Source organism: Rhea pennata, chromosome 4, assembly GCF_028389875.1.
Source record: "Rhea pennata isolate bPtePen1 chromosome 4, bPtePen1.pri, whole genome shotgun sequence".
Taxonomy (NCBI): Eukaryota; Metazoa; Chordata; class Aves; order Rheiformes; family Rheidae; genus Rhea; species Rhea pennata.
Genome location: NC_084666.1, coordinates 1,807,606 through 1,834,556, shown reverse-complemented (window position 1 = coordinate 1,834,556; position 26,951 = coordinate 1,807,606). Strand labels below are relative to the sequence as shown.

The window sequence follows — 26,951 nt, the reverse complement described above, 5'->3', positions numbered from 1 at the left end:
AAGATTAATGTCTGTGGTTGTCGAGAGAGATCTGAACTGCCAAAGGCATGGGATGTGGGAGGTTAAATATGAGGACTTGCTGCTTGCTGGAAGTCTGTTAAGGCAACAGCTCAGCTTACAGATTTCTGCCTTTTTTTTTTTCCTATCTGTGAATACCAAAACCATTCTCGAAACTGCTAGCCAATAGTGTTCACGCTTCTACGTGCAAAGCATCTGCCACCTGCATGTTTCTGAATTGTCCCACCATAGATGCAAAGCTCATTGATCTCGTGAATGTTTTTGAAGCATTACTTGTTACAACTGTGTTTATCTGTCCATATATTCTGTTGAGTTTCCGGCACTGGCACGTGCTTTGAATCACGCTAGGCAGCCAAGCAAGCAGTCACTATGCTTCTGGTTTTTGGCTCAGTGAGATGGAGTGTGCCCAAGCCCAGAATTCATGGATCTGATGCCCAGCATTTGAGTTTCATTGACAGTCTCCACTGTAGCAAATTGCTCTCTTGCTCCTCGCCTCCCAGGGCAAAGAAGAAGGAGAAAGTGAATTTGCTGAAGTAATTTCAGTGTTACTGTAAGCTTGTTGCACTTCTAGTGAACAATCCAAAATGTCACATCCTGGTAGATAAGTCCACAAAGTCATTTTGCTTTTCATCTGTTCCAGACTCGTTCCTGTTATGGGGCTTACTTGAAAGTGCTTTAAAGTGTCTTGGTTTTCTTCTGAGATTAATCTGATATGGGATATGTGATTTTCATTTAAAAGAGCCAGAATGTGGTAACATGACAGCTGGCATGTGGTGTGTGATGAAGGTTACCTTGTACCTTGCACCAAGTATTTTCACTAGACAAGGATGTCTAGTGTCTAGGACAAGGACTTCACAAGGATGACTGTTGTGTCAGAGTCACTGAAATGTCTTTCTTGGTGGCTCCATTTAGAAGATGAATGGTTTTCTGAAGTTAGTGTGAGCCAGTTTGATTACTTCTTACAATCTGACCTGCCTTAACTTGATTCTCAGACCTATATTCATTTTTTTTCTCTAAACTCTTTATACTGGGAAATTCTGTAAAAATTAGGAATGAAATCTCTGTCAAAAGCCCCACAGAAGACCAGAGATCCATTTTGCTCAAAGGGCTGGGAAGGAACCTGAAAAGATGGCTTTTATACTGATATTGGATCTCTTGAATCACATCTTCCTTGCTTTTGCTGAGTTCATATTCGTGTTTTGCTGAGACATTTTTGTAAGACAATCATGATGCTCTACATCCATTTCACGTTTCTGTTTTTGACTTCTGTAGAGGATAAGCATCCATCAAGACAGCTGGAATGTGTCGGTGTTTTGTTAAAAAGGGCAATATTGTTAAAGCCCAATGGGAACCCTTTGGTACTAACAGCCTTCAGGGAGAAATGCTTATTTGTATGGGCTTTTAAGACACAGACATAGACCGATAGTCACTTCTTTAACTGAGAAGCTGGGAAGATTGTTTTATCTTTGGTAACTCTTTCCAGAAGACTTAATACAAAGCTAATAAGTGAGCCATATGTAGCTTGTGTATATCTGATGTTAGCATCTATAATCATTTGTTATCTTATGTGACTTCATGATGGAGCTTGATAGTTGGTCTTAGAGGATGTGGGTACCAGGATTCTCTAGTTAATAGAAATGATCATTTTGAATGATGGTTGCTGCTTTCTCTAGGGGGAGGGAGGAAAAGGTTTTATGTTACTTTTGAGGAAGCAGATTGGTCCCAGATATGGTGGCTTCAGGATTGTGGGAAAATGGGCTTTGTTTATGGACAGAAGCAAACTGTAGGGGGATTTGCTTCATCAGGTCATTCCATGAAGAGTTGGCTTGGGGCATGGGGATGATTTTAGTCATGGAATAGATAGGAGTCCCCTGTATTCCTTCTCCTGCTTCATGGTCTGTTCTTAATCTAGACCCACAAAATTTGTTTTCCAAAGTCAATCACAATTTGGGTTCAACAGAGAATATTGCCCTGTAGGATCCTAACATCCCATCTAACTCATATCCCAGTCTGCCCTCATTTAGGCTTCAAAATACCAGTACTGAAATTTCCTCATCAAGAGAATCAGGCCGTGTTGGCCATTGTATCCTCATAATTCAGTAGTTACCCAAATATTCCTCAAATCATCATGTCCAGAACATGACTTTACAGTATCTGCTTTGCCATTAATTTGATTATGGAGATATTCATGTTGGGATATGCTTAGTCCTGAGATAACAGGAACGCGGTTGGTTGTTCCTCCTAAAGAAGCTATAGAGTGCAGGAGGGTCCCCTCGGTCCTTTAGGTTCTGCCATTCACCTACCCGTTGAGCCACTTCGTTTGGCTCTGCTTATGTCTTTCCAAGTGTGTTTGCTTTCAGTACGGAAGTCCCTTGTCACGTTCAGAGGCATTGCATCAATTGCCAGTCCCTCCTGATGTCTTCATGAAGACCCTTGTCTTTTCTCTCCCTGAAGAAAGCAGTGCTATTTATTCATTTATTTATTTATTTCTGGTGGTCTGTTTGTCAGCTACTGTTTCTGGCTTTTTTGCTTTCCTCTAGACCCGGTCTGCTGCTGTGGGATGCGTAGGTTCACTTAGCAGCCACTTAAACTTTCCATTTGTTTGCAGTATCTCACTCCTGAAGCAGTGCAGTTCTCTTTCTTGGGCCAGGCAGTAGCCCTGGTCAGCAAAATGTGCTTTAAATTGGCTTGTTGCTCTTACCCTTGAGGAGGGTTTATTGATAACTTCCCACAGTAGCACCTCATACCGTTACTACTTACATGAGAGCTCTCCCTTTCCTTCTGTTTCAAATTTAGCAAGCTGGAATAGAAGTTTCCTCCCCCAATTAGGAGAGCAGCCAACTTCCTTTTTGCACGTATCATTGCAGCATCTCTCAATGTTATTTTTAAACCTTTTTCTTCGTTTTTATTCAGACTTTGGGCAGGCGGGAGGCGATTGTCGGCGCGGGGCTGGGTGGCGCGGGAGCAGCGGTCCGGTCCTGTCTGGCAGCTCACGGCTCAGCCAGCCGGGGAGGCTGCAGAGGCCTCGTGGCTGCCAAGGCCTGTTTCAGCAGAGTGTGGTTCGGGGGACCAGCCTTGCAGCATCCTGGACCAGTGCCTTGTCCTGAGGGCTGCCTTGCCTCAACAGACACCGACTTGTCTGCTTTTTCTAGTGTGCTGCCGTGGGAGAAGGCTTAGCATCTGCCTTGGCGTAGCGAGAGGAAAGTCTTCCTGTAGAACTGTAACAAAGAGGATAGATAAGCGGAATATTAATTCTCTCTCGTGTTTGGTGCTGGTTTTCCCCTCCTGGAATACCAGGTGTTGCATTTTCATCTAACCAGCCATCCACAGCTGACCGTAAAATGGCTCAAGGCTTGAATTTGGTGGCGTGCGCAGCCTAACCGCTTCCTCTTCGGCACCGGCTGTGTTTTCCGTCATCTGCGACGTGCAGGTGGCGTGTACGAGGCGGGCGACTGTGGTACCGCGTGGCTGCGTGCGCTGAGCTAACCTCATCCAGCTTCCTAATGCCTCTGGCCCTTACTGTTTAGACTACTGGGTGCCAAACTTAAAGACTACTTCAGAATTTTAAAAGCTTCGTATGGTACAGACAGAACTTTATCAGCTTCTTAAAATTATTTGGCTCTCCTGCTGCAAACAAATTGGCCTGTGTTATTTTTCAAGTTAACTAGTTACACAAACGTTTTCTTGGGGTGCTGGCCTGCGGTTCTGTGTGGACCACATTGCTCCTCTTGGCTCAACAGGGTAGAGCATGACTTAGCTATCGGGGGGGTTTGGAATGGGGGTGAGCTAAACAGTTCTCCTTAAAAACTATAGCGCTCTGTTACTTGAAATTGAAATCTCGTGTGTCAGATCCTTTCCTGAAGAAATTTTGGGCAACTGCCTTAAACAATAAAAATGACCTTTGAGAAGAAGAGTTTTCTTTGAGATGTTTTAGATAAATATGCCTTTGTTATGGTTTAAGAACACTTTTTTTGATGTGAAGCTATCTCTCTAGTGATCTGACTAGCGAGTGGATTCCCAAAACTGAGCAAGATATTCTTGGAAAAAAGTAAAACCACAAAATGGAATGGTAAGAAGCTTTTATTAACTCATGCCTAAAGATAATACCTGCAAGAGAAGGGAAATCCTGTGCTATTAGCACTTTTTTAGCCACAGAAGAAATTTATCATGTAGAAGAATAAGCTGGCTTGTTTCTTTTCTTCTTCTCTTCTCCCTACCAACTGAAGAAATGTTTGCATTTTGGATTCTCTTTAGGTAACTGTCTGGAAAAGTCCTGACTTCTTGGAAGTTCAGGCCAATATTGGTTTCTCTTTTTTCTTATTTTTTTTTTCTTATTTCACTATAAAATTTTATCTTGAATTATGAAAGTCTTGATGTTCCTCATCTTGGGGCTCAGAAACTTGTTTTATTTGTAATCTCAGAGTCTTGATCTGTCTGTCCTTCATCTGCTGAGGAAACAAGTCCATGTCTTTTGGAGGTTAATGATTTATTGCTTTGTATTAGTCCTTTGCCCTGATGAGAAGGTAAATTTGTGCTCCCCTTTCTTTGATGAAGTGAATGCTAACTCTAACGCATCCATAGCTTCCCAGTAGCATTTTCCATTCCAGTGGCAGCATCTTAGAGTTGAGGTAGGTGCTGTGCTGGTCACAAGACAGGAATTTCGATGACCTTCGCTTGTTCAGGCATTTGAAGCTGTTTGGCAGATACAGACAGTTGCAGTCCCCCAGTGCACACGGTAACATGTGTCTGTGACCATAGTAGAAGATAGCTCAGAAGATGAGAAAGGAGGGTCCAGAGACCTTGAAGTGACCTCTTGAAGCTGATCACAGTTTGAAAGGACTCTTGAAGCCCTGAGAACGGGGCAGGGGCTGCCTGCTCTGCTCTCAACGTGCCTGTCTTGTAACGTGTATTAAATGCAGCTTGGTTGAGGAACTGCTTTGTGCAGCCCTGAAACATCCAGAGGTAATTAAAGTGGTCTACAGAACTGCATGAAATACTGTTTCCTTCCTCTTTCTCCACTGTCCCATAGATTAGGTGGACCAGCTCTTTACCATTCCTTGTTCTTTTTTTTCTGGAAGCAAAGTGAGAACCCGAGACTGGTTTCCAAGGTGGACTTGGAAAACTTCTATTTCGTATGTAACGTGCTTTCTAAGCAGTGTTATTTGAAAGGCTACCCATGGTATATGTTTCAACTTAAGGAAAAAAGAATCATCCAAGAAATGAAGCCAATGTTTCTATGCGTATTTTTGTAGTACGATGCTAACTTTTATAATGTGCTTTTAAAACATCACTGGAAAGAAGGAAAAGAATCAGACGTTTTACTAGCTGCATGCTAAGTTAACTCTGGGTTGAGTAGTACTTCAATTAGCAAAGCAATAACTAAAAGCAGTTACTGTATTCTGCCTGACTTGGACAGAATCTGAGTCTTTCACTTAATCATTTATAATTAATTGCAGTAGTTCTACAAAGTCAGTGCAAGTCTTTGGAGTGTGCTTAAACTAAGCAAAAAGTTAGTAGCATATGTTGGTTCTTTTCAATGACGTGCGTAGCAACTGTGCTCAGATGCTCTTTTTTACATTAGTGTCAGACTTGTAAGCCTTCTCCGAGAGCTGAAAATCAAGCTGTGTTAGCTCACAAGTGTGATAGTTGGTAGTGATGCATCATGCATGGTCAGCCAAACTTCACTTACAGAGTCTATTAAAATCTCTTTTGTTCTTCCGTGACTGTAGAGAATCCGTGTTGTAGCTTATAAGATAGTTTGAAGGTGTAGGGAGGCTGTAGGCATAGGTTGTCTTGCGCAAGATTGACGGAGGTGCTAAGGTTTGTAATGTACCTTTTAAGCGCCCAGGTACCCATTACCTTAAATGAGGAGTTACATGCTTACCAGAGAACTGGACTTAAATGCAACCGTCGATCTGACTCTTAAATGACCTGCACGGCTTTAGAATGAAATTCTCTTTAATATTTCTTCAGTGTTTTCTGTTGAAGTATCTCCAGAGCATTTTAAGAACAACGATATTAAGTCATTTAACAGTTTGGGAGTTGGGAGGATCTCTCTTTCCACTTTGCTTGAAATGGGAAAAAAAGACGATTTGGAATTTATTTGGAGGATGAGGGGATTCCGACTTCTTGAAGACTCTGTGATTACTGGCAGGAGCCCTCTTTGGACTGTTTTAACACGGTCCCTAGTTTTCTTTTGTTTGATAACCTTGCACTGCTCAGAAAATAATTCTCTGCTGTGAGCTGCTCAGTTTTTGCTGTGTACTGCATTCAAAGGAAGCCTGCTGTGAGCAATCAGCAAAAAAGAAAAATGTTTATAGTTAAGCTTACTCAGATGATGTCTTTCTTTGCCAGTCACTGTGCTAGGAAAAAAAAAAAAAAAAAAAAAGGAAAGGATATTTTGATTCTTTGGCTTTGTTTTATGGTGCTTTATACAACGGATGTAGTACCATTGTAATAGTAAACCAGGATAACCATCGAGCCAATGTAGAAGTCCTTGGTGTTTATGCAGAATTAAGGGATTTTTGAACAGCCTGGTAGGAGTTAAAGTGGTAATTCAGAAGTATGACATTAGGTTTGTTCCACTAAATTCTTGCAAAATATTAATTAGTAGTATCAGCTGACGTGATTTTAGAGATCCAGAAAAGTTTGGTCTTGCCATCTAGTCTGTTACTGTCTATTAGATGTAATGATTGTCCATGAAGTTGTGTTCTCTACTGTGTTTTTTTTTAAGGGCCCTAATTATAGGTCCATATTAGCAGAAAAGAGGTTCTTTTAGGTGCAATCCTACCTTGCATGTGCAATAGCATTCAGGGATTAAGTGTTCTCCTTTTCTCTTCCAGTAGGAAATGAAGTTTGGATGGCTAGGCATGACATTAAAGTTCAGTTGGATTCAAGTGTTCCCCTTTCTCTTGCCCAGAGCTCTAACTAGTAGCTTACAGGTTATTTGTCCCTTTTAGAAGACAGTGTTTTAAGCGCTGATGCTAGCAGATCAATGGATATGCCAATCCTGTTTTGTGAAAATGCATGCAATTCTTGGATCAGTAAAGAAATGGAAATGTGTATGGGGGCAGATAGAGCTGGCACAGGTGGGCGATGGGGGAGCTGAGGAGTACTGTGCTAGGCTGTGTTACCAAAGGCATTAGCCTGCCCCTCTCCTGATAAGAGTAAACCTGTGTCTAGGACATAGTAGCTTCTTCGAGCAGACTTCCCCAGCACCGCTGGATAGAGCAACTTCAGGTGCTTGAGGATGCAGGTGCTGAGAGTGTGATCAGAAGACGATCATAAATGCTAGACATGTAATGCTGACAAAGCTGATGAGCTGGAAATTAGTTGTAAGCTTAGATATGATTACAGCAGTTGCAGCCATCCTGAAAATTCATGGCCCATGAAACATTTTGGAAGAGAAGTGTGTGTTGGCAGGGCATTTTTTTGCTTGATTCATGCCGCAATGCTGGAATCGATGACACACTCCTGTGGCGTGCATGCTGATGGTGTTGAAGATGTTCCCCTACATATGCTGATGGCCATGTTATACTGCCTGGTTCAGTCCGCTTGAGTTACTCAGTCCCATGTGCAGACCAGATCCGTGTGGGAAGAGGCATGGTTCCCAGGAGCTGCCGATGCCGTAGAGTTGCCAGAGGAATGCAACGGCCGAGGCAGCTGTGAGTTCAAGGGCTGGGGTACCTGCCTCACTCGGAGTGACACATGTAGTCCGACAACTTCTCCGGTTTTATGTAATAACTTCTGATCAGCAAACCCAGCAGGATTCTACCTGTGTAAAATTTCAATGACGTGAGAGCAAACAGCGATGGTTAGTGATTGTGAGGTCTAACAACATTTTTTTATTTCCCCTTTTCTTTTTTCTTCTTCTTCTTTTTTTTTTTTTTTCCTTTTCCTTAGGAGAACATGTTTGTGGTGGTACAAAGTTGTCTTTTGTTTTCTAACTTTATCACTCTTCCCTCATGGAAACCTCTCCCTCGTACTAGTTTGATTTAAGATAGTTCCACTGAATTGCTTACACGCTTTGGGGGGTCAGGTTCACACCTTGTGAAAAGCAGGTGCACGTCCATTAACTCCAGATGGAGGCAGTACAGTTGAAACCATATTGAATTTTTTTCTTCAGCTTTTCTTACTAACCTCATTCTGGAGCTAGATGACAATATGCTTATGTTTTTCTTCCTGTTTGTCAATCGCAAGTAGAGTTTCTTGCACAAGTGATAGGTCAATTATTGTTATCTAGATAGGGACAGCTGTGCCCCAGATGTGCCAATGGCTGTAAGAGAACTAGCAGAGGGGATGCAGAGAAGACCTCCCAGCTCAACTGAGAGGCACTGTTTTCTTTCTTATTTTTAATGGTATATAAATTAAAATTGGAAGGGGGTGGAGAGAAGGTGTGAGAATTTTCTTGTGGTTCTTTTCAGAGGTATGTTTTTATCCATAATAGATTTACAATATGCAGGTCCCTTTATTTGTTTCTATAAAATTAACTAGTAAACTTAAAATGGAAAAAAACTGGTAATGGGAACCAGGCTATCTTTGCCAATGCTGAAATGTTGCTATACTTACGAAAGGTAGACAAGGGCATTTTACCTTCTGCCAGATGTTATGCTGAAGTGCCACATGTTGGAGGGCTGTAAAATGTTTATTAACGGGAAGTTGGAAGAATGCTAACTTTCTAATTGCTTTTTTTTTGAAAGCTGCTGTTTATTTTGGTCTTTTAAAAATGTAATTGTAATTTTGAAGCCTACAAGCTTAAATGTAGGCTAGCACTGCCTAATGTGGGAAGGATATGTTACCTGGATGAGTTTGTGAGCTGGCAGCCAACACTTCTGTGTCTTGCTCTGGAGTCAGCTAATTCTGACTCCCTGGAAAGATTCTTCAGCATTTCAGTGCTGAAAATTAAAGCATAGTCATCCAGTCAGTGGAAGTTTTGTCATTTGCTTCTGTTCAGAAAGGATTTTTTTTTTTTTTTTTTTACTACATCTATAATATAGTGACAGGATCGTCCTGTTGGAAGACCCTTTGGTGGTTTTGGATGAAACTTCTGTCTGAATGCTAAGCTATTGATGATAGTGCATATTATACCAGCTGTCCTTTCACAGAACCTCACAGAATGGTTGAGGTTGGAAGGGACCTCTGGAGATCATCTAGTCCAACTGATCTGTTCAAGCAGGGTCACCTAGAGTACGTTGCACAGGATTGCATCCAGGGGGGCTTTGAATATCTCCAGAGAAGGAGACTCCACAACCTGGTCCAGTGCTCCGTCACTCTCACAGTAAAGAAGTTCTTCCTAATGTTCAGGTGGAACTTCCTGTGCTTCAGTTTGTGCCCACTGCCTCTTGTCCTGTCACTGGGCACTGTTGAAAAGAGTCTGGCCCTGTCCTCTTGACACCCACCCTTAAGGTATTTGTGGACATTGATAAGGTCCTATCTCAGTCTTCTCCAGGCTAGACAGGCCCAGCTCTTGCGGCCTTTCCTTGTAAGATGATCTTCTGATCATCTTTGCAGCCCTATGCTGGACTTTCTCCAGTAGAATCATACAATCAGTAAGGTTGGAAGGGACCTCTGGAGATCATCTAGGCCAACCTCCCTGCTCAGCAGTCTCCTACAGCATGGTAGACAGGGTTGCGTCCAGGCGGGCCTTGAACATCTCCAGAGAAGGAGACTCCACCACCTCTCAGGGCAACCTGGTCCAATGCTCCGTCACTCTCACAGGGAAGAAATCCCCCCTCACGGTCAGGCAGAACTTCCTGTGCTTCAATTTCTGCCCGTTGCCTCTTGTCCTGTCACACGGGACAACTGAAAAGAGTTTGTCCCCGTCCCCTTGACACCCTCCCTGCAGGTACTTGTACACACTGATCAGATCCCCCCTCAGTCTGCTCTTCCCCAGGCTGAAGAGGCCCAGCTCTCGCAGCCGTTCCTCATAGGGCAGGTGCTCCAGCCCTCTGATCATCTTCGTAGCCCTACGCTGGACTCTTTCCAGGAGCTCCATGTCTCTCTTGTAGTGGGGAGCCCAGAACTGGACACAGGACTCGAGATGAGGCCTCCCCAGGGCTGAGTAGAGGGGCAGGATCACCTCCCTCGACCTGCTGGCAACACTTCCTAATGCACCCGAGGAGACCATTGGCTGCCTTGGCCACAAGAGTACATTGCTGGCTCATTAACATGGTTAATCCTTTGCCTTAGTGAACTCTTGAAAACAGGTCATTAGGCAAGTGTGATTAAATTAATTAGTTTACTGTGATGAGGCAGTGTTCAAAGAGGGATTGAAGTGTAGAAGAGCTTCATGGAAGCTTATGGAAGTTGCTCAGTGTTTAGGGGATGAAATCATGTTTGTGCCGAGATGGTAGTTGCCTATTCTAGATAACTGAAATGTGGATTTCCCTCCCTCTCTTCTTTCTGCTATATATATATATTTTCTGCTATTACTTCCATGCTGTTGGAAGTGTGGCAATGGTCAAATTATTTGAAATTTCATTGTTTAAATCCAACCATCGTAAAGTGCTTAATGAGGGTAAGAAATGACGCCCTGGAAACTGAGCGTTTTCTTTTCCTCCTTGAACATTCTTAAAAATATATTTGAGGAGGGGAGAGTAGGATTAGGGTTTTGACACATGCCTTCAAGTTGGGCTCCTGTCTCGTGTGCCGTGTGTTGCTCTAAAGGAAGTTTGTCACCAAAGCTGATTTATAAACCCCAGTGATGACTTCAGTGAACTCAGTTGAAATTCAACAGAAAATCCTTTCCCAAAACTGTGTCTGCAGGCAAGATGGGCTAATGCTGTCCATCAAATCTGCTTTGGCAGGTGCTTTAGCCTAAAATTTCAATCCACGATAATGGGTTATTTTAATCCCTATTAAGGTTCCCTAATGAAAGCAAGGTGTTTGGAAAGTCTGTAACACCTGTGAATTCCTCTAATGTCACTTGAGGATATTAACACCTCTGCTCCTGGTTAGTCCCCACGAAGGGATTCCAGAGGGGCAGCTAGGTACAGGTGGTTTGAGATGTCTAGGTCCAAAAAAACATCGCTGGCCTTACAAAAGTGGTATGGCTGTGTTATAATAATTGCACACAGATGGGATTGCAGGCTGCTGGGCTAGTGAGGTATTTTGACATGATAAATACAGATAAATGTCTGTATCAACGTTCGAGTGATCACTTTGGGGCAGTGACAGCCTCAGCATGGCTTTTGTTTTGCTTTGTGTTGTACTCATTACTGATAATGAGTAATTACGATGTGAAGGCACAGCGTGCAATATTGAAACATTATTCTATGAAATATGCCTTTAGCTTGTGTAATATGTTTTATGCAAGGTCATGCTTTCTGAATTTATAGACAGAATTTATTGAATAATGCATAATACAAAAAAAGGGTGCGTATTAAGGTTTAATGAATAGTAGCGTTGATCTTTTCTGTCTTTATTTTTAGTACGGTTGTCAACGGCTAGCATGTTTTGGTTGAGGAAGAACACGCTTCAAAGAAATAACCAAAAAACCGTTAGGCCGTATGGAATATTACTAAGGCATGTTGGCTTGGAAGGTCTCTGTGGATATTGTTTCTTCTGAAATAAGCAATCGAAGGCCAACTCTGACGCTCTCCCATCTTCTGGCTGTGGCTGATTCCTGGTTTAGTATGGAAATGCCAATGTTAGATGTCAAAGGCTTGCATATATGATGTTCGTGGTTGCACTGAATGTCTCATATGTATTCTTAGCAAATGTTAGGCTCATGTGGCAACATCTGTGTTACTGTTCTGCCACTAGATTTGCAAAATTATATAGAATGGTGAAAGAGATATAACCGGACAGTGGACAGAATTGTATTGATTTATGCTTGATATTCCTCTTTTTTGCAGCACTTAAAAGCCTGTCTATAGAGTGAGATCCTGGCTCCATTAAGTCAGTGGCTCTTTGAGTTTAATGAAGTCAGAATTTCTCCTTTGTAACCCCATGGGGCTTGAGCTCTGTTAAGCTTTGGCTGAGCTGTGATGGGATTCAGTTCAATAGTGCAAGAGTAGGACAAACTGTGGGAGAGAAGGGAAAAATAGAAAAGAAAGAAAGTAATGTGATAAATAACACTTTTTTTTTCAGATTCATTTCTAGCCTGTTGCCTTACAAAAAGGAACCATGGCTATGATGGAGAGAAGTCGTGGCTTTGAAAAGCCCACAGTGCAGTTTCCGTATTAGCCTTTAGAGGGCAGATGATGTCCAGAAAATAGCAGGCTTGGGGCCTTCCATAATTTTTCTGATTTTGACTTATGTAAGTTCGGAGACTTTGAATGTGGCCTTTTTAAAAATGACTGATTAATTCTCCACTGGCTTTTAGTGCTTTAAAGGTGAATTTTATATAAACTTACAGAAGCAAGATGAGATCATTTCAAGCTTTGGTTTATCTCTGTATGTTTATTTCTAGTTTAAATGCTAAAAATTGTGATACAAGCAAAATACTAATTGTCAACATGTGGAGAAAAGTCTTGGGAACATACTGTAATAGAAGAGGCTTATCTACTATGTTGACTAAAAATGCATTTTTATGTTTTAAAAAGATCATTTGTTGACTTTGGAGAGTGGGTTTTGCACCAAGTAATACTGTTGTAAGTATGATGAATGTGTAATGCCTTCTCTCCTTCTCTCCTATAATCTCTTCCCTAAACTCCCCAACCCTTGTGCCTAGCAGTCTTATCCTTGGTGAGCAACCGCTTAGAAAAAAAGCTGTCTATCAGCAGGATATTCCACTATGTGCTTAAGTGTCAGAGGAATCTGTGTGAAGTGAAGTAAGCCAAGTAAAGTTTAAGCTCTTCTGTAAAGTGCTTTTCAGTGAAATTTCTCATATGGATTTTAGTCAACTGCTTGGAGAAGCAGAGGCTGTTTAACTCTGATTAATTAAAAACAGAAATAACAAAATAACGTTGTTCTTTCTTCTACTACTACCCCAAAGCTCTTGGATCAGGGAGAAGATGGTTATTCTTGAAAAAAGCTATTTAGCACTTAACAAGAAAAGTGGCTCAGCCCTTTGGGCTTATTTGTGGGTTTTTCATCAAGAAAAAACCCATAGAGGTTATTCCTGCATGGAAGGAAGTATTCCTTTTTGAAGGAAGAGTTTTTCTTTCTCTTTTAATTTTGTAAAGGTGGGGATATCATGGCTATCTGTGTCCCTCAAGAAAGATGAATGAGATGCTGGCAGTTTCTCCATTTTTCTGGTTCATTCTTGAGCTGCTGTGATCCTTACCCCGTGTTACTGCTTACGTGTCTGGTACCTTGATACATGGCTGAAATTTTCTTTATACCATCACCTGCTTTGAGTTTGAAGTTGTCTGCAGTTTGAGCGAGCCACTTCTGCCTGCCGGTAGAAAAGTGTTTATATGTCATAGAAAATAGAACCACAAGGCTCTCAAGAAGTCCTTTAGCCCAACATGTTCTTCCCAGCTGTGGTCAGGGTTATGGAGCCCAACTCTACCATGTTTTAATCTAACGCCCTGTTAGGTCTCTAATGTCTGGGAGTCTCACTGTAGGCCATCTACTGCAGGGTGTTGCTACCTTTAATTCACCCTGTACCCCATGTTAGGACGACTTACCTGCTGCATCTTCTTGGCACAGAGCTCAGTGCCCTTGTGGGTCTGCGAAAGGTCTTTGGGCACATCTCAGAGCAGGTGAGTTGTCAGTGCGGACATGTTGGATGACATTAACATCTTGGAGCCATTGCCAAGAGCATACTAGTAGGGTTTCTCCCATAGGGGAACGTTGGGAGAGAGCATTCCTGCCTTTACTGTAATTTGTGGAAGGCTGCGGGCTGCATTGGTGCAGTTGGAGGCCAGCTGTGCGACCTGTATCTCAGATGATCGTGAATACACGCTTTCCCGACTGCAGATCTGGACTGTGGGCCAGATCTTAAGGGTATCTACTCCCCAGATCTGATTTAAGAGACTTACAAGCTGCCTTGTGGACAGGCCAAGGAGTGTTTTGTCCAGGACTTATTGCTTAGGGCTTTATCCTTTCCTTTTGTTTAGATGAGTCTTTGTGTGTTCCAGGATAATCGGGACCATCTAAGATAGGTGCTTTGAACATTGCGATTTCTCAGAATTCTTGTTTTAGTGGGGGGGAAAAAAACCCAGACCAGACTGATAAATGGAAACAAAAGCAGAATCTTAGATTCTTGAAAGGAAACTTATCTCCAAAATGCTAGACAAGGCCCAGAGAGAGAGACTGTGTGAAACATAGCAGTTTGGGAACTCCCACGGAGAAATGAGTAAAAGAGTGTAATTTGTGGCCAAGATATGAGGATTAACACTCTTTTTAATGGCATAATTTAAAACAATTTTTGAGGGTCAGTTTGGTCAAGATAAATAAGTGCAGAGCTGAGACTCAGGAACTGATGGGTTGTCATCCTTGCTTGATGTCCTGGCGAGTGAGCAACTCTGCCTCTGTTTCCATTTCTTGACATGAAAAATGGGGATATTAGAGTGTTTCTTAACATACCAGTGGCTTTGAGAGGCCCTTACCCTCTAAACGGCAGGAGGGAAAATATGAATACAAACACTCAGAAATTTTGGAATCGGCTTTTCCAACTTTGTTTTGCATGTGTTACCGTGGATTATGAGGGCATAGGAGAGCCCTGTACAGTGTTAGACTGCAGAGGGTTGCACCTCCAAGCCAAAGCAGTGCTCAACTCCTCAGCCATCAGCAAGCTGATATTGGTTTCTCAAAATACCCATAGGCCGTGTCCCCCAAAGCTTTGCAGTCCAACACCTTTTCAATCTTTTGTGAGATGTAATTTGAATTTCGCTGCAAATGGCCATAGGTGTGATCGTTTTGCAACTTCTGAGGGTGAGATGTGAGATGAGACAGCAACCAGAAGGTTGCTTGCATCCATCTAAAGAGAGGTGAAGATTAGACATTGGCACTTCTGGTAGAGCTGCCTGCAGGCTGTGGTGACCAAGCTTTGGAAATCCCCATGTTGGAAGCGCTAATGCTGGTAACTGGAGATATCTCCCAGTACTTTCAGATGAAGGGAGAAATCATCTGGGCTGTTATACTGGCTGCAGGGCTTAGGTGCTGCTGTCTCATCACAGGACAAGACCCAAGCAAGAGCGAGCAGTGGGACATCGTGCATTTTCTCAGGTGCTTTAGATCAAAGCTCAAAACTGCCCCTTTACTGTTTCCCTCCTTTCTCCTTCCATGTCCCTTTTCTTCTGGCTTTCTTTTTTGGCTTTTTTTCTTTGCAATAGAGTAAAAAGGCTGTTACTTCTGTCTCGGCAGAGAGCGTGTTGACATGAACGCTTGCTTAGAAAATCGTTGCTCGTCCCCAGTGCCCGAGGGGGTACGTAAAGCTAAGGCTTAATCCTGCCAGGTTTTGTCTGAGTTGGTCATCTGGGTATGGGAGGGAAGAGTGGGACCGATTCACCCTGGATGGGTTTGGTTGGGGTCGTCTCACCACTTGCTCCATTCCTGAGGTTAAACTGAAGCATGGGAGCTCCTGCTCTTGCTTTGAGTCATCACTAGTCTCATCAGGGAGGGAGATACTTCAATATTGTATCAAAAGCAGCATTAAAAGAATCACTAGAGCGTGATATCTACCACTACGTATAGCAGGGGCTTTTGTATGAAGATGATCAGAACCACTCGGAAAATAGTTTTGAATTGTTGCTAAGAGTTAAGCACAGACTATGCATCAAGTCTCCTAACAGCGAGCGGCAAAGCTTTGCTCTGAGCCGGGCTTGCGGGCTGTTGGGACCGGTTCAGCGGAGACCCGAGTCTCGCAGGTGTCGGGGCCGTGTTCTTTAATGTGTTTGAAATACCTGGCGGAGCCGCGGTCCTCCTCCTGCGATTAGCCACCTTATCTAATTTTCAGCTTCTCCACTCCGTGCAAATGTGTGAAATAAACCTTTTAATCGTGCGGCTGAGCTACTTTTGATGCCTGCTTGCAGATGGCTTGGTGTGGAGGCTAGATCACACGCAAGTGTAAATCAACACCTGGCTCGATAAAGGACCTGTTAAAAATGATTTTTTGTCTTTTATTACACAACTGAGCTGGAAGGCTTGGTTGCCTAACTCCTTTTATCAGTGCTAATACGATAAACTACTTTTTGCAGCTCCTAAGGAAAGGAGACTACTGAAGTCTTGATAGCTCATCCTTTTCTCTTAAGTTCTGGATCACAGGAGCATCTCCAAAGAACATTAGAGGTTTTATATATTTAGATATAAAATGTCAAATTAGCCAAGTTACTCTTTACAATGAACTCCGAGGATGTAAATAATACTGACCTTGCTGTGTGGCTAAGGAAAATGAGGAGGAGAAGGGGGTGAGAAGAGATGAGGCTGAATCACTGCGTGGCAGCAAAAGCTGGGGGAAGATTCCTGGTTCCCAGATGCCTGCTGGATGCCGAAAGTTTGAGCAAAACCGTTACTTGGGACCTCGCTCTGCAGCATCGCGGCCTGGGCTTTAGCTTCCGAGGAGGAAAGTCCTTCCTAGGGAAGGAGGAGAGGGAAGTGGGAGAAACGTCCGTGCTGGGGAGAGCGACGCTTCGAACCTACTGTCTCCAAACTGTTTTTTCTGATGACCGAGCTCCAGCAAGGCCGCTGCTCTCGGGCCCCGTTTCGTGAGCTGCGGGGGACCTCGGGCAGATTGCGTCGCCTGAGCACCACTTAACGCCGAGCGAGCAGAGAGGCAGAAGCTCTTACGTCTTGACAAGCGCCGGGGTTTTAGTTAAAACTCAAAACAGAAGCCGTGTCGGCGTGTTGAGTTTACACCTTGCAATAATAATAGGCGCTTTTATCTGATCTGAGAGGGGCTTTATAACTTTCAAATGGATCTCTGGCAGGGAGCCAGCCATGCTGTCATTTTTTATTAACTTTCCTTTTTTCTTCCCCTGTAGCCAGTCTGCTTTTTGTAATGCTGTTTAAGGAATATGTATTCCATTCCTAGGGATATTGTGAAACAATATTTTAAAGTTCTGTGTCGCAGCCCATTAGAGGGGTCTATAAAATAATCATAGCAGCAAATGCTCAGTAACTAATCAAAACCACCAAAGCTAACCGCAGTGGTACTTCAATGCTTTCTAAATAATAAAACCGCTTTTGCTGTGTCTTATCTACCGACTCATCAGGAAAGAGCTAATTAGGTGGTTCTTAAAAGTAAATATTGGCAGTTCATCGGTGGGTGGAGGTGACGGGAGGTAAGATGTGCTCCCTGTCAACGTGGCAAACCAATGCCAAAAAATAAGACAGTCATAAACCTATAAAACACGTATTATTATTGTTATGTTTAAAGCAGTTCGTTGCCAGTGTAGGTGGTATATCAGCTTTCCCTTCTGAAGTACGTGACTTCTCTAGCTAAAGCTTTGAGGAACCCATGCCCACTCTGCGAGGCTGCTCACTTCTCCAGCTTAGTCGCACAAGATGCGCTTGCAGTTCATGGGCTATGTTCGCTTGGTCGCAAGCGGTCCTGTTACTGTGCTTAACTCTGCTACCGCCTCTCACTAGCAGATTGAGCCGGTACCCTTAATTTCTCTTGCAAGCCAGGCCGTGCGCCTGGTCACTTGTGGCTCAGTTACGCAAGGGTTTACAAACATGCAGTTGTGGCTCCAAAATTCAGCCTGGAAAGCTGCAAGGTGAGGACGGACTGGAAAATAATGAAGGCTAGTGACTCTTGTACGTCAGACTTGACAAAAAACCCCAAGAACCGAAGCTTTTTGGGCAGAATGACGTGGATATCGTGTAATGGAAGCCGATGGTTGGGGAGGGAAAACACCTAATGAAAATAGAAATTATATTCCCCTCCCTTGCTATTTTGATCCTCTGTTTCTCAAGAAACAGCAGCAAGAGAGTGATCCTTGTGGTTTTATTCAACCAGCAAAAGCTACTAGCTCATCAGCTGTAGAAACGAGCAGCAGCTCCTAGGTGTCCCTTGACCAGTTACCACCACTAACGTAGGTCCCTAGCCCAGATGCACACCAGCAGGGTGGCAAGGGAAGGCTCTGCTTGCTTTCTCCGCCGTCCAGTTTGGACATGGTGTTACTTCTGGAAGCCGTGTGTCGTGTCCCATCAGCGTGGGGTGATGCTGGGCTGCGGCGAAGCTGGCCAGCTTGTGTGCTCATCACGTGAGCAAATGAAAATAACTCCATGCAGAGGGAGTTTCAGCTATGGGAACCCAACGCGCTGCGTGTTATTGCTGCATGTAACATTGGCTGTGAGCAGACATTTGGTTTCTTTAATTTTTTTTTTAATGTTGTCCATGAGGCAGAGAGTTGAGAGGTTGATAGTCTCGTATAATAGAGCCAATCGGACCGAGTAACAGAAAAATGCACTTGCTTTCATGTAAACCACACCAAAAGGTAAGGGGATTTTTTATTTATTTTATTTTTGTCCCTGGAGGGCTCTTCTCCTCGCCGCGGCCCCGGGCTCCCCCGTTTTCGGAGGGCGCGCTGGAGCGTTGCCAGCGCTCCGATGGGGTTTCCCAAGGGGGCCTCTTCAGTGGGCTCCCGGCGGGCCCCTCTGTGCCAAGCAGGACGTGGAGCTCCGAACGCGCGCCCGCGTCGAGCTCCTGCCGCGCCGGGAGGGACGGGGCCGGTGGGGCGCGCGGGCCCTGGAAACTCCTCGGCTGTTAAGCCCGGATTCCTCCTTAGTTGCTTCCTCTGGGCCTCCTCTCGGCTCGCTTTTTCTCTCCAGGTGAAACCGAAACCTCGGTGACTTCACCCGAGCCTGCCGAAGTTAACAAAAACGTGATGTTTCTCGCTTCTCGGCCCCTTCAGTCCCTGCTGCTCCCTGCCGGCGGGCACGGCAGCGGGCTTGCGCGCGTTGGAGAGCGTCTCGTTACTCGGAGCTCCCCCTGCCCCCTCCAGATCGTGGAGGTAAAATCTGCCCCTCGTAGGCTGGAAAAATTAAAGTCACTGGGAACACCTCTCTGCTGCTTTTTGTGGGTCTATCCTTTTCTTTCTTTCTTTCTTTCCTTTTTTTTTTTTTTTTGTTCCTGGCAGATCCCTGGGTTTTAATTCAGGTCAGAATTCTTCTGCTGATAACCTTTAGTTGGGGAACTAATTAAAACTTTGCAATAAAATAAAGGCAAAACACAGGATATGAATTTGGGTTTTGAACTCCCTGCCCTGGACCTTCTTCTGGAAGGACAGATTTCCCGAGCTCGGGAGTTTCGCGTCAGGGCTGTTCCGCTGCTCGCCAGATGCTAAGAGCTGTATGCAGAGAGAAGGTATCAGTAGCTTTTGTTTGAAAGATGGAGGAGCAACACAATCTTCTGAGGCCGTGTCTACAAGGTCCTCAGCTGAGACCGAGTCCACACTCAGCCAAATACGTAATATGACAGGCCTGGAGCTCGGGTGGCAGAGCTCGCAGCCGAGCGTGCTGAGCTAACCGGCCGAGGGCTTCCTCTCCCACGACCGCTGTGTTTTCTCCTTGCTGTGCCCCGTTTAATGACCCCTTCAAAGCTCAGTGTTTTATGTACAACTTTGCGTCTTTCCAGTTCTTTTATTTCTCCTTTTTTCCTGAGGAAAAAACCCAGAGATTATATGAATCTGAGAGATTTTAATGAGTACGCTGGGGTTGCTTCTGGTGTAATTTGCAGTGGATTCAGCATTACAACTTGGTGGCGCTTCAGCTGGGTAATTGTATCTGAGAGGGGGGTCGAGCCTGGGCGCTCTTTGTTGTGTGGCCTTCAGACGGAGCAAGCGCTTATTCCCCTTTTTGAAGTCCTAATTCTCTTTAGATGATGTTGCAATGGCTTTCTAGAGAGTTGTGCCTCTGAAGTTAGAGATTTCTAATGCAAAAAAAACCCGCTTTTCCCAATTGCTTCAAGTATAGACGTCGCTAGCGAAATTTGTCTTGGGCAGCGCCGACGCAGACCGTTTCCTGCGGCCTCGTTGCAAAAATCCGTATTGTTGAGCCTCGTCCCCGAAGAGATCTTTTAACGAAGCCCGCTCGGCAATGCTGCTGCTTAGCCGCCGCTCGGCTCGCGTTCGGCTTTCGTGGTGTTTCTGCTTTGCAGCCGCTAGAGGTCAAGGCTGCGCTGCCGCGGCGCCCTGGCGCAGCGGGGCGGGTTAATCCTGCCGCGGGTGCTGTGCGCGGCGCTTGGGGCCGAGCAGCCCGCCTCGCGCGTGCGGGCCTGGACGCGGCCAAGGGCAGCCCGCCGGCGGCGCGGGAGAGCCCGGCGCGCCTTGCGCGGGGAGAGGAGGTGTCCTCGTGGCGCTTGGCTTTGGAGGTTCGCTGGATCCGGAAGCTGGAAGCGATCCGTCGCCGACGGGCTCGTTCCCTCCAGGGAGGCGGTTGAAGGGAGCTGGCCCGAAAGAGCAGCTGTCAAAAGTCACTTATAACGTCTTTCTCTGGGATATTGATACTGTTTAAAAGCAAAGTGTTTTGGTGGTTTACACTCCAAGTAGAACGCTGGCTTCTTTTTGCAGTTCAGGTAGCAAAACGCAATTTGTGGAGTTTTTTGTTGTTTTTTGGATTTTTTTTTTTTGAGGTCCCGCTTGTTTTCAGTCTCTGCTGTTTCTGTAGCACAATCAGTTGCTGTGTCTGAGTTGCAATCTGAGCCGGCAAAAATTCGTTTAAATCAATGCCTTCGTTTTTGCTTTCCCTCTTTATCCATGAAAACCTGTCCCTTTGGATTTGGATTTTCCAACCTGTTTCTTCATTCATAACAGCGCTGCAAAAGCAGCGCGTAATCTAAAGGTCGAAAGTCTGGTCTGAGGTGGCTTTGCTGGCACCGCTACCTGCAACAGGGCTTCCAGGATTCCTTCTTCCACCTACAGTCAGGCTCTTTCCTAAGTGCTGGGCATCGATGGTCCCTCTGGCCACCTCGTTGGTGTGATGTGCTGCTAACGGTTGAGCTGTGTGTGTGTGCAACTGCTGTATCAAACCCTCAGATACAGGCTCAATTTTGATTGTATGGGGAATTTGTATAAATGTAATGATATACATACACACGTGCGCTTGTATATGTATGTGTTTTATATATCTGCACCATCTGAAGTGACTGTTTTTTAGGAAGGGATCTGGATGATTTTCATATATTTTTCTCTCTTTCCATATATATGAATATAGGAGAGAGTCTATAAATCTGTGTGCCTGTATTCTTATAAATTTGAGTGTTTAGAGGGTTTATTTTCTGCTTACAGCAGAGCGCAAGTCCTGATGCACAGAACCAGTTAATTTGTTGGCCTGCCCTCTTCCCCTTGTGTTAGACGTGATGTTGCACCTGGAGTTCGAACTGTGCCCGTATGCAGTTCCCCTCCGTGCGCTTCAGTTTGAGCTTCACGGTCAAATCTCTTGGAACATCAGGACTGGAGGATTTTCCTGTCGGATAGCGTGCTCGCTAGCGATGAGGAAGCCAGCGTGGGTTTTTCTAGTAGACGACGTCTACTGACTGCTCTCGGGAGCAAAACCCAAGGACGAGGAGTGCGCGTGAGCGGTGGCACGAGGGAGCTCCGCAGAGCCCGCGTGCTCGCTCCCCGCGTCCCCGGCTCGCCCGGGGAGAGCGTCTGGGTTTGAATGCCTCTTACAGACCGCTCTGTAAACGAGCAACGCGCAGTGAAGATCTCCTGGGGTACCGCAAAAATGCTTTCAGGAACCTCTGGGGTCCAGATGTGGACTGTTTTGTGCTGACACGGGTTGAAAAGAGAGGAACAAATCCAACAGTTAAGTAGGTCCTTTAATTTAGCCTGTGACAGTCACCACATGGCCTATGGGCTAATATTTCTGCATCTGTGCTGTAAATAGATCAATATGGCAGTACGATGGGTTTGGCATTTTGATTTGTGAAGAGTCAGAATGTTGTTTGTATTGTTGCATAATTGCTGCAGTGGTTTTGAAATGAATCTTCTGTTTCTCTGGAATATCTGGGTTAGGAAAAACATTACATTTCTAAGTTCCATTAAGTGTGTGTTTTATTTTGCCTCATTTGGTGTATTTCATGACTGATTGCATCTTTTTGAAAAAAAAATAAGTTGGAGGATGCCTATCATAAAACGTGAAATCTGCTTTTTTTCTAGGCACAGCAGCAAAGAAACCTGGACAATATTGTATCACAGCATCCCAGGATAAGCAGCGGAAAGAAGTCCAAGAAAGAAGTCTGCGCAAGCTCAGAGCTGGAGGTAAAAAACACTAGCCCCATGTCTGAGCAGGATTCGGGTATCCTGGATGTTGAAGATGAGGATGAGGATGAAGAGGTAACAGTATAACATCAAACCCAGGAGACTGGACAACTTGGGGATGACTTGAGTGTCTCAGAGTGTTTGCACCTAGCTTAGCCGTGCATGTTCTCATGCAGCTTATTGTAAAGATGTGGAATAGATCGGGTAGATGTTGGGTGGCTTTCAGGTTTAGCTGAACTCTTGCCCGTATTCTTGTTAGCAGGCTCAGCAGAGCGCCTTACACGGGTGTTACACGAAAATGGAAGAGCCCATGTGTTCTGTCCTCCAGGCCTTCTTCCAGCTCAAGGGCTGTGCTTCGGTGGCCTTTGCTTGCTCGGGAAGGCAGTCTGGTGTCTATCCTGAGCCATTTAAAAGAAGAAAAACTGCCGTGTAGTGTGCAAGATATTTGGCCTCTTCTGTGGAACGTATGTGTTCGTGACAGATGCACATTGTCTGTGCTGAGGAGGACAGGATTTGGACAGAATGTTTTAATGCGTTTTTAATCCCTTGATGTGCTCTGAATGCATTGCTGCTCTGCTCAGTACGCGGCTCGATTCCCAAATATAGTGAGTGTGTGTGTGTGTGTGTGTGTGTGTAACATATTGTCTTTCTGACCCCTCGTCCCAGGTTCTAGAAAATAAAATATGCAGTAGAACATCTTGGATTTGTAGCACTTGAAATGCAAGCTAGTCCTGTCACTGTGTGTTTCGGGAACAGCAGGGCAGAGGAATGTGGATACAGGGCACAAGGTGTTGAGCTTTTTTGATGTGTTCCATCATTTCATGCTATCTGGTCTTGCACTGGCCATTTTTCCTCTGCTATGCTGCGTGGTTTTTCTTTCACTGCTGAAGCATCTGTTATGTCAGGAGAATGGAATTTTTCAACTCCAACCTGTGACTGAATCGGGTGGTCTCTGCAGCCCTGGGCTGACGATCTGTGACCAGCCAGGGAAGAGGATGAAAAACAAGTTTCTAGTGTTAGCAGTAGCTTGGGTTGTCCGCTATGGTTCTGTGCTCATAGTCTGCCTTTTCCCCACCATGATCTTGTTCAGTTCTTTCCTCTTGATTTCTGCTGTACTTGCAGAGCAGATGGAGGAGAGCACTGCTTTCTTGCAGTGACCAAACTAGGGTATGGCTCAGACCCCTTCATGCTGCACTAAAATCATCTGGGGTGATGCTTCTGCATTGGAAAGGAAATGGAGTGGAAGTTAAAAGAAAAACAAGTTGGAAGATCACGTTTTGGGAAAACAAATATTGATCTGAGTATGTCTGTTCTAGTAGTTTCCTGAAAGGGAAAAATTCTGTTTCTTTGGATAATTCTTGTTCCATCTCACTCTTAAAATCTCCCTCTTGCTTTAAAATGAATTCTCCCCAATTTAGGAGGCTGTGTGCAATGTGGAGTTATTTGCTGCAGTGTATGTAAATTTGGAGTTTAATTAGAACTGAAATGTGTAAATGTTGAGAGGGAAGGTGTTGTTTTTAAGACCATAATTTGTACAGTGCAATTGAGAGAGATCTTTTAATGCAGTTTATCAAACAATTAACTAGTCTCTTAAGTGGATGAAGTCCCGTGTCTTGGCACGTTGAAAGCCAGACTGGTAGTAAGCCACTGGACTTATAGCAAGGATTAATCCTTCACTGATGAGAGCACAGAGGCTTCTTCGGTCGTTAGAGTGCTTGGTGGTTAGAGGTGCTCGATGGCCCGTTGGCACGTCAGCCCGAGAAGGCTGTGGGTTTACCCTGGCAGCGGAGCGACGCCGTTGGGAAGCCCAAGAGCGCGTTCGGCCGGGAGGAGCTGCTGTCCTTGGTGATGAAATCGGTGGCGAAGCGGCAGCGTGCCTGCGGGGAGCACGGAGGCGAACGGCGAAGGAGAATGTCTTCTCGTGGGAGCTAGCACAGCTGGAGCTCTCATCTTGAATGGAAGCACACTGAAACAGCCATTAAACCTGAAGGAGCGTTAGGGGTGTAAAATGCTAACGCTGGACTCTTTGGTAAGGGCTCGCTAAAGTTACAGGCCAATCGCAGAATTGTTTTCTGTGGTTGATAGATTCATTCCAAGCTTTTCCTCTTGTAGTATGACTTTTTCTCCTTCTGATTACCTTGTCTGTGCAGCGATAATAGGCAGACTTAGAGTCTTAGAATCAATACTAATACGAGATTTGAGTCTCCAGACCTAAGCTCAATTCACTAAAATTGTTAGGGTTAAGTATTGCCCTACAAGGCATTTCCCTACAAGGGAATTGTATCGCATTTTGTGTCTAGCCATCGTATTGTGGAGTCCTGAAGGTTGTGTGGGCACATGTTGTTTCCTGTGTTTAGCTCCTCTGACACAGCAACATTGCTTAGGCTTATATTTCCCTAGGAAATATGGAATACTGCTAACCAGAAAGCCTGGAGAAGGAAATGACAGCCCTTGGAAAATAGTCAGTGGACAATAAAGAAATGATCTGCAGTCATAGCCATTCCTGTTCACTTGGCTCAGCAAAAAGTGCTGACCAGTATTGCCAGGACTCTGTTTGAAAGACAGCAGTGGCTGCTGGCTGAATATGGGGAGGGAAGAGTGGAGGGTGAGCTCCAGATCTACTCCTGCTCAGGACTGAAGACAGGATTGTCCCAGCTGGTGCTTCTGATTTAAGCTTTTGGGAACACGCAGCTGCTGATCCCAGAATATGGAGTTCCCCAGCTTGGCTGGATGGAGTAAAGATCCTGTGATTTCCTCACCCATATGGAGCAATCCTTTCATTCCAGTTGCAAAATTCCCAGGATAAGCAGTGCAAGGGAATAATGAGCCAAAGTTCTGCTTAAGTTAAGTATATTCTAATACCAGTCGTGCTCTCCTTTGGAGTAGCGTAAGAGAGCTCTGCCAGCTGCATTCAGAAGGAGCAATGTGAGGCACGGTTCATTAGACTTCTCTAGTTTGGAGACATTGTGGTCCAGACTTAGCCCAGCTGATGTACGGACACTTCACTGAGATGAGAACTCGCCGAATAAGTGGAGAAAGTGAGTGGGCACAGCTGTAGATGATGCAGCCTGCTGAAGATCTGAGTGTCTTATTGAAAGCCTGATATCTTTTTGATGTTCTAGCTACTAAAGAAGAGTGGATCTTGACCTTCAAACAAAAGGAGAGCACCTGCAAGTACCCTCTGTGCTTTTGGAGACTAGGTTGCTTCCTCATGGAAACTGAGGAACATCTACTGTCCTAGTGAATCACAGAAGTTGGAAAAGGCCTCTGGAAGTGTCTAGTCCAAACTCCTGCCTTAAGCCGGACCATCAGTAAATGGTGGTCCAGCTGTAGCTGGATGGTTCAGCTGTAGCTTAATTTAGCTGTTTCTTTCTTTTTTTTTCTTTTTTTCTTTTTTTTTGGAGAAATTCTGCAAGGATGGAGATTCCCCGCAATTTTAAGCATCCTGTTAGGGTTCAGCACAGCTGTCCCCACCCTCTGCGTTTAACTCAAAGCTCAGCGACGGAGCAGGCCGGCAGAGGGGATAGAATGAGACCCAAGGTCCCGAAGTTTTCACTTGACCAGGTTTGGGGGTTTGGTTTTTCTTATACCTTACGTATGAATTGCTTTGCTGTGCAGGGGAAGGTTTAAGTTCGGTTTCTGTGAATGTCAAGTTTCTGAAGGAGGATCTGCATTTTACAGCAAGGAGCCCCACTGTTCTGCTTGGGCCAGTTGTACCCCTTTTCCTAGACGCTTTTTTACTAGAAAGTACCAAGATTGTCCAGGGTCTTCTGATTTTCAGTGACTTTTCTTTTTTTGAGTTAGTTTAGCATGTCAGGATGTTTTTGTGGTGGTCCTTGAAAAGGACCTGATGGGTGTCTGTGGAGCACTTGGTTTGACTCGCTGGTGCCCCTCTTTGGGAGAGGGGGAGTTGTAAGGAAGAACAGCACGCTTCAGAGTAACGACTGCTCCATCGTCATTGAAGAAGGAATCACGAAACTGCAGCCAGCCTCGTATTTGGCTGAGCAGTTTGGCACTGAGGATATTAGCAGGTGTGAGTCGGAGCTGAAACTCCTCAAGCTCCTGGCAGTCTTTCACTTGACCTGGCTATAGGAATCATTCTCTAAATGATGTAATAGATTTATCCAATTTTTGGGAGCTAGAGCAGGGACCCCAGGGAGCCCTCTGGACTTTCCCAGATAACTGGACCCTGTTAGGTGCCATCAGCCTTCACCTTTTCTTGCTTCCACTAGTAATTATGCAAAAAACATGTTGGATGCTGTGAGAAAATCTCTTTCCAGACAAAGCTGTTTTTCTCTTGTCTCTAACGCCAGCCAGAATGAGATCAGATAGTCTGCAGGATGCTCTCGCCAGGGCCAGCATTACACTGTGGTGAGCACCCTCTTCACCGCAGGAATAGATTCAGGGCTTTTCCCCCCCTGAGGTTAAGCAGTGGCCACGCGCTAGAGCAGTCGGAGGACACCGAGACCAGGCGCGGTGTAGCAAAGCTACAGCACGCTTGGTCCCCTACGTCCGTTCAGCACGAGATGAATCGCTTAGCAGCCGCTCGTACCGAGAGCGCTCCGGTGGCGTTGGCTGAAGCTGTGCAGAAGCAGGACTGCTTTCAGGCACGGAGGTCAGCGGGCTCGTTCTGCGCGGCAAGAACGTGCGGAGAGACCGTGCCCGCTCCTTCGGGCTTGAGCCCTTGGGCACACCCCTGCTCCTGCAGCTGCCCGCTCACCTGCCGCTGGGCGTCTACGGACTTCACTCCATGGGTCTAAATAATGCGTTAGTCTATAAAACACCTCTCCTGAATTCCTAATACTGCACCTGTGGATTTTTTTTTCTTTCCTCGCTGAA

General features: G+C 45.0%; 1 protein-coding gene across 4 annotated transcripts in view; it reads left to right on the top strand.

Moving 5' to 3' along the window:
• The window catches only part of EXOC6B (exocyst complex component 6B), a 293,100-nt gene that overhangs the window by 116,280 nt on the left and 149,869 nt on the right, over window positions 1-26,951 (top strand). For 3 of the 4 annotated variants that reach the window (XM_062574912.1, XM_062574911.1, XM_062574914.1), the window contains exon 7: window positions 22,011-22,187. In XM_062574912.1, coding sequence (XP_062430896.1) covers window positions 22,011-22,187 — 177 coding nt within the window. The remainder of the gene's footprint in view (window positions 1-22,010; window positions 22,188-26,951) is intronic. The other variant, XM_062574913.1, reaches the window with a different exon arrangement.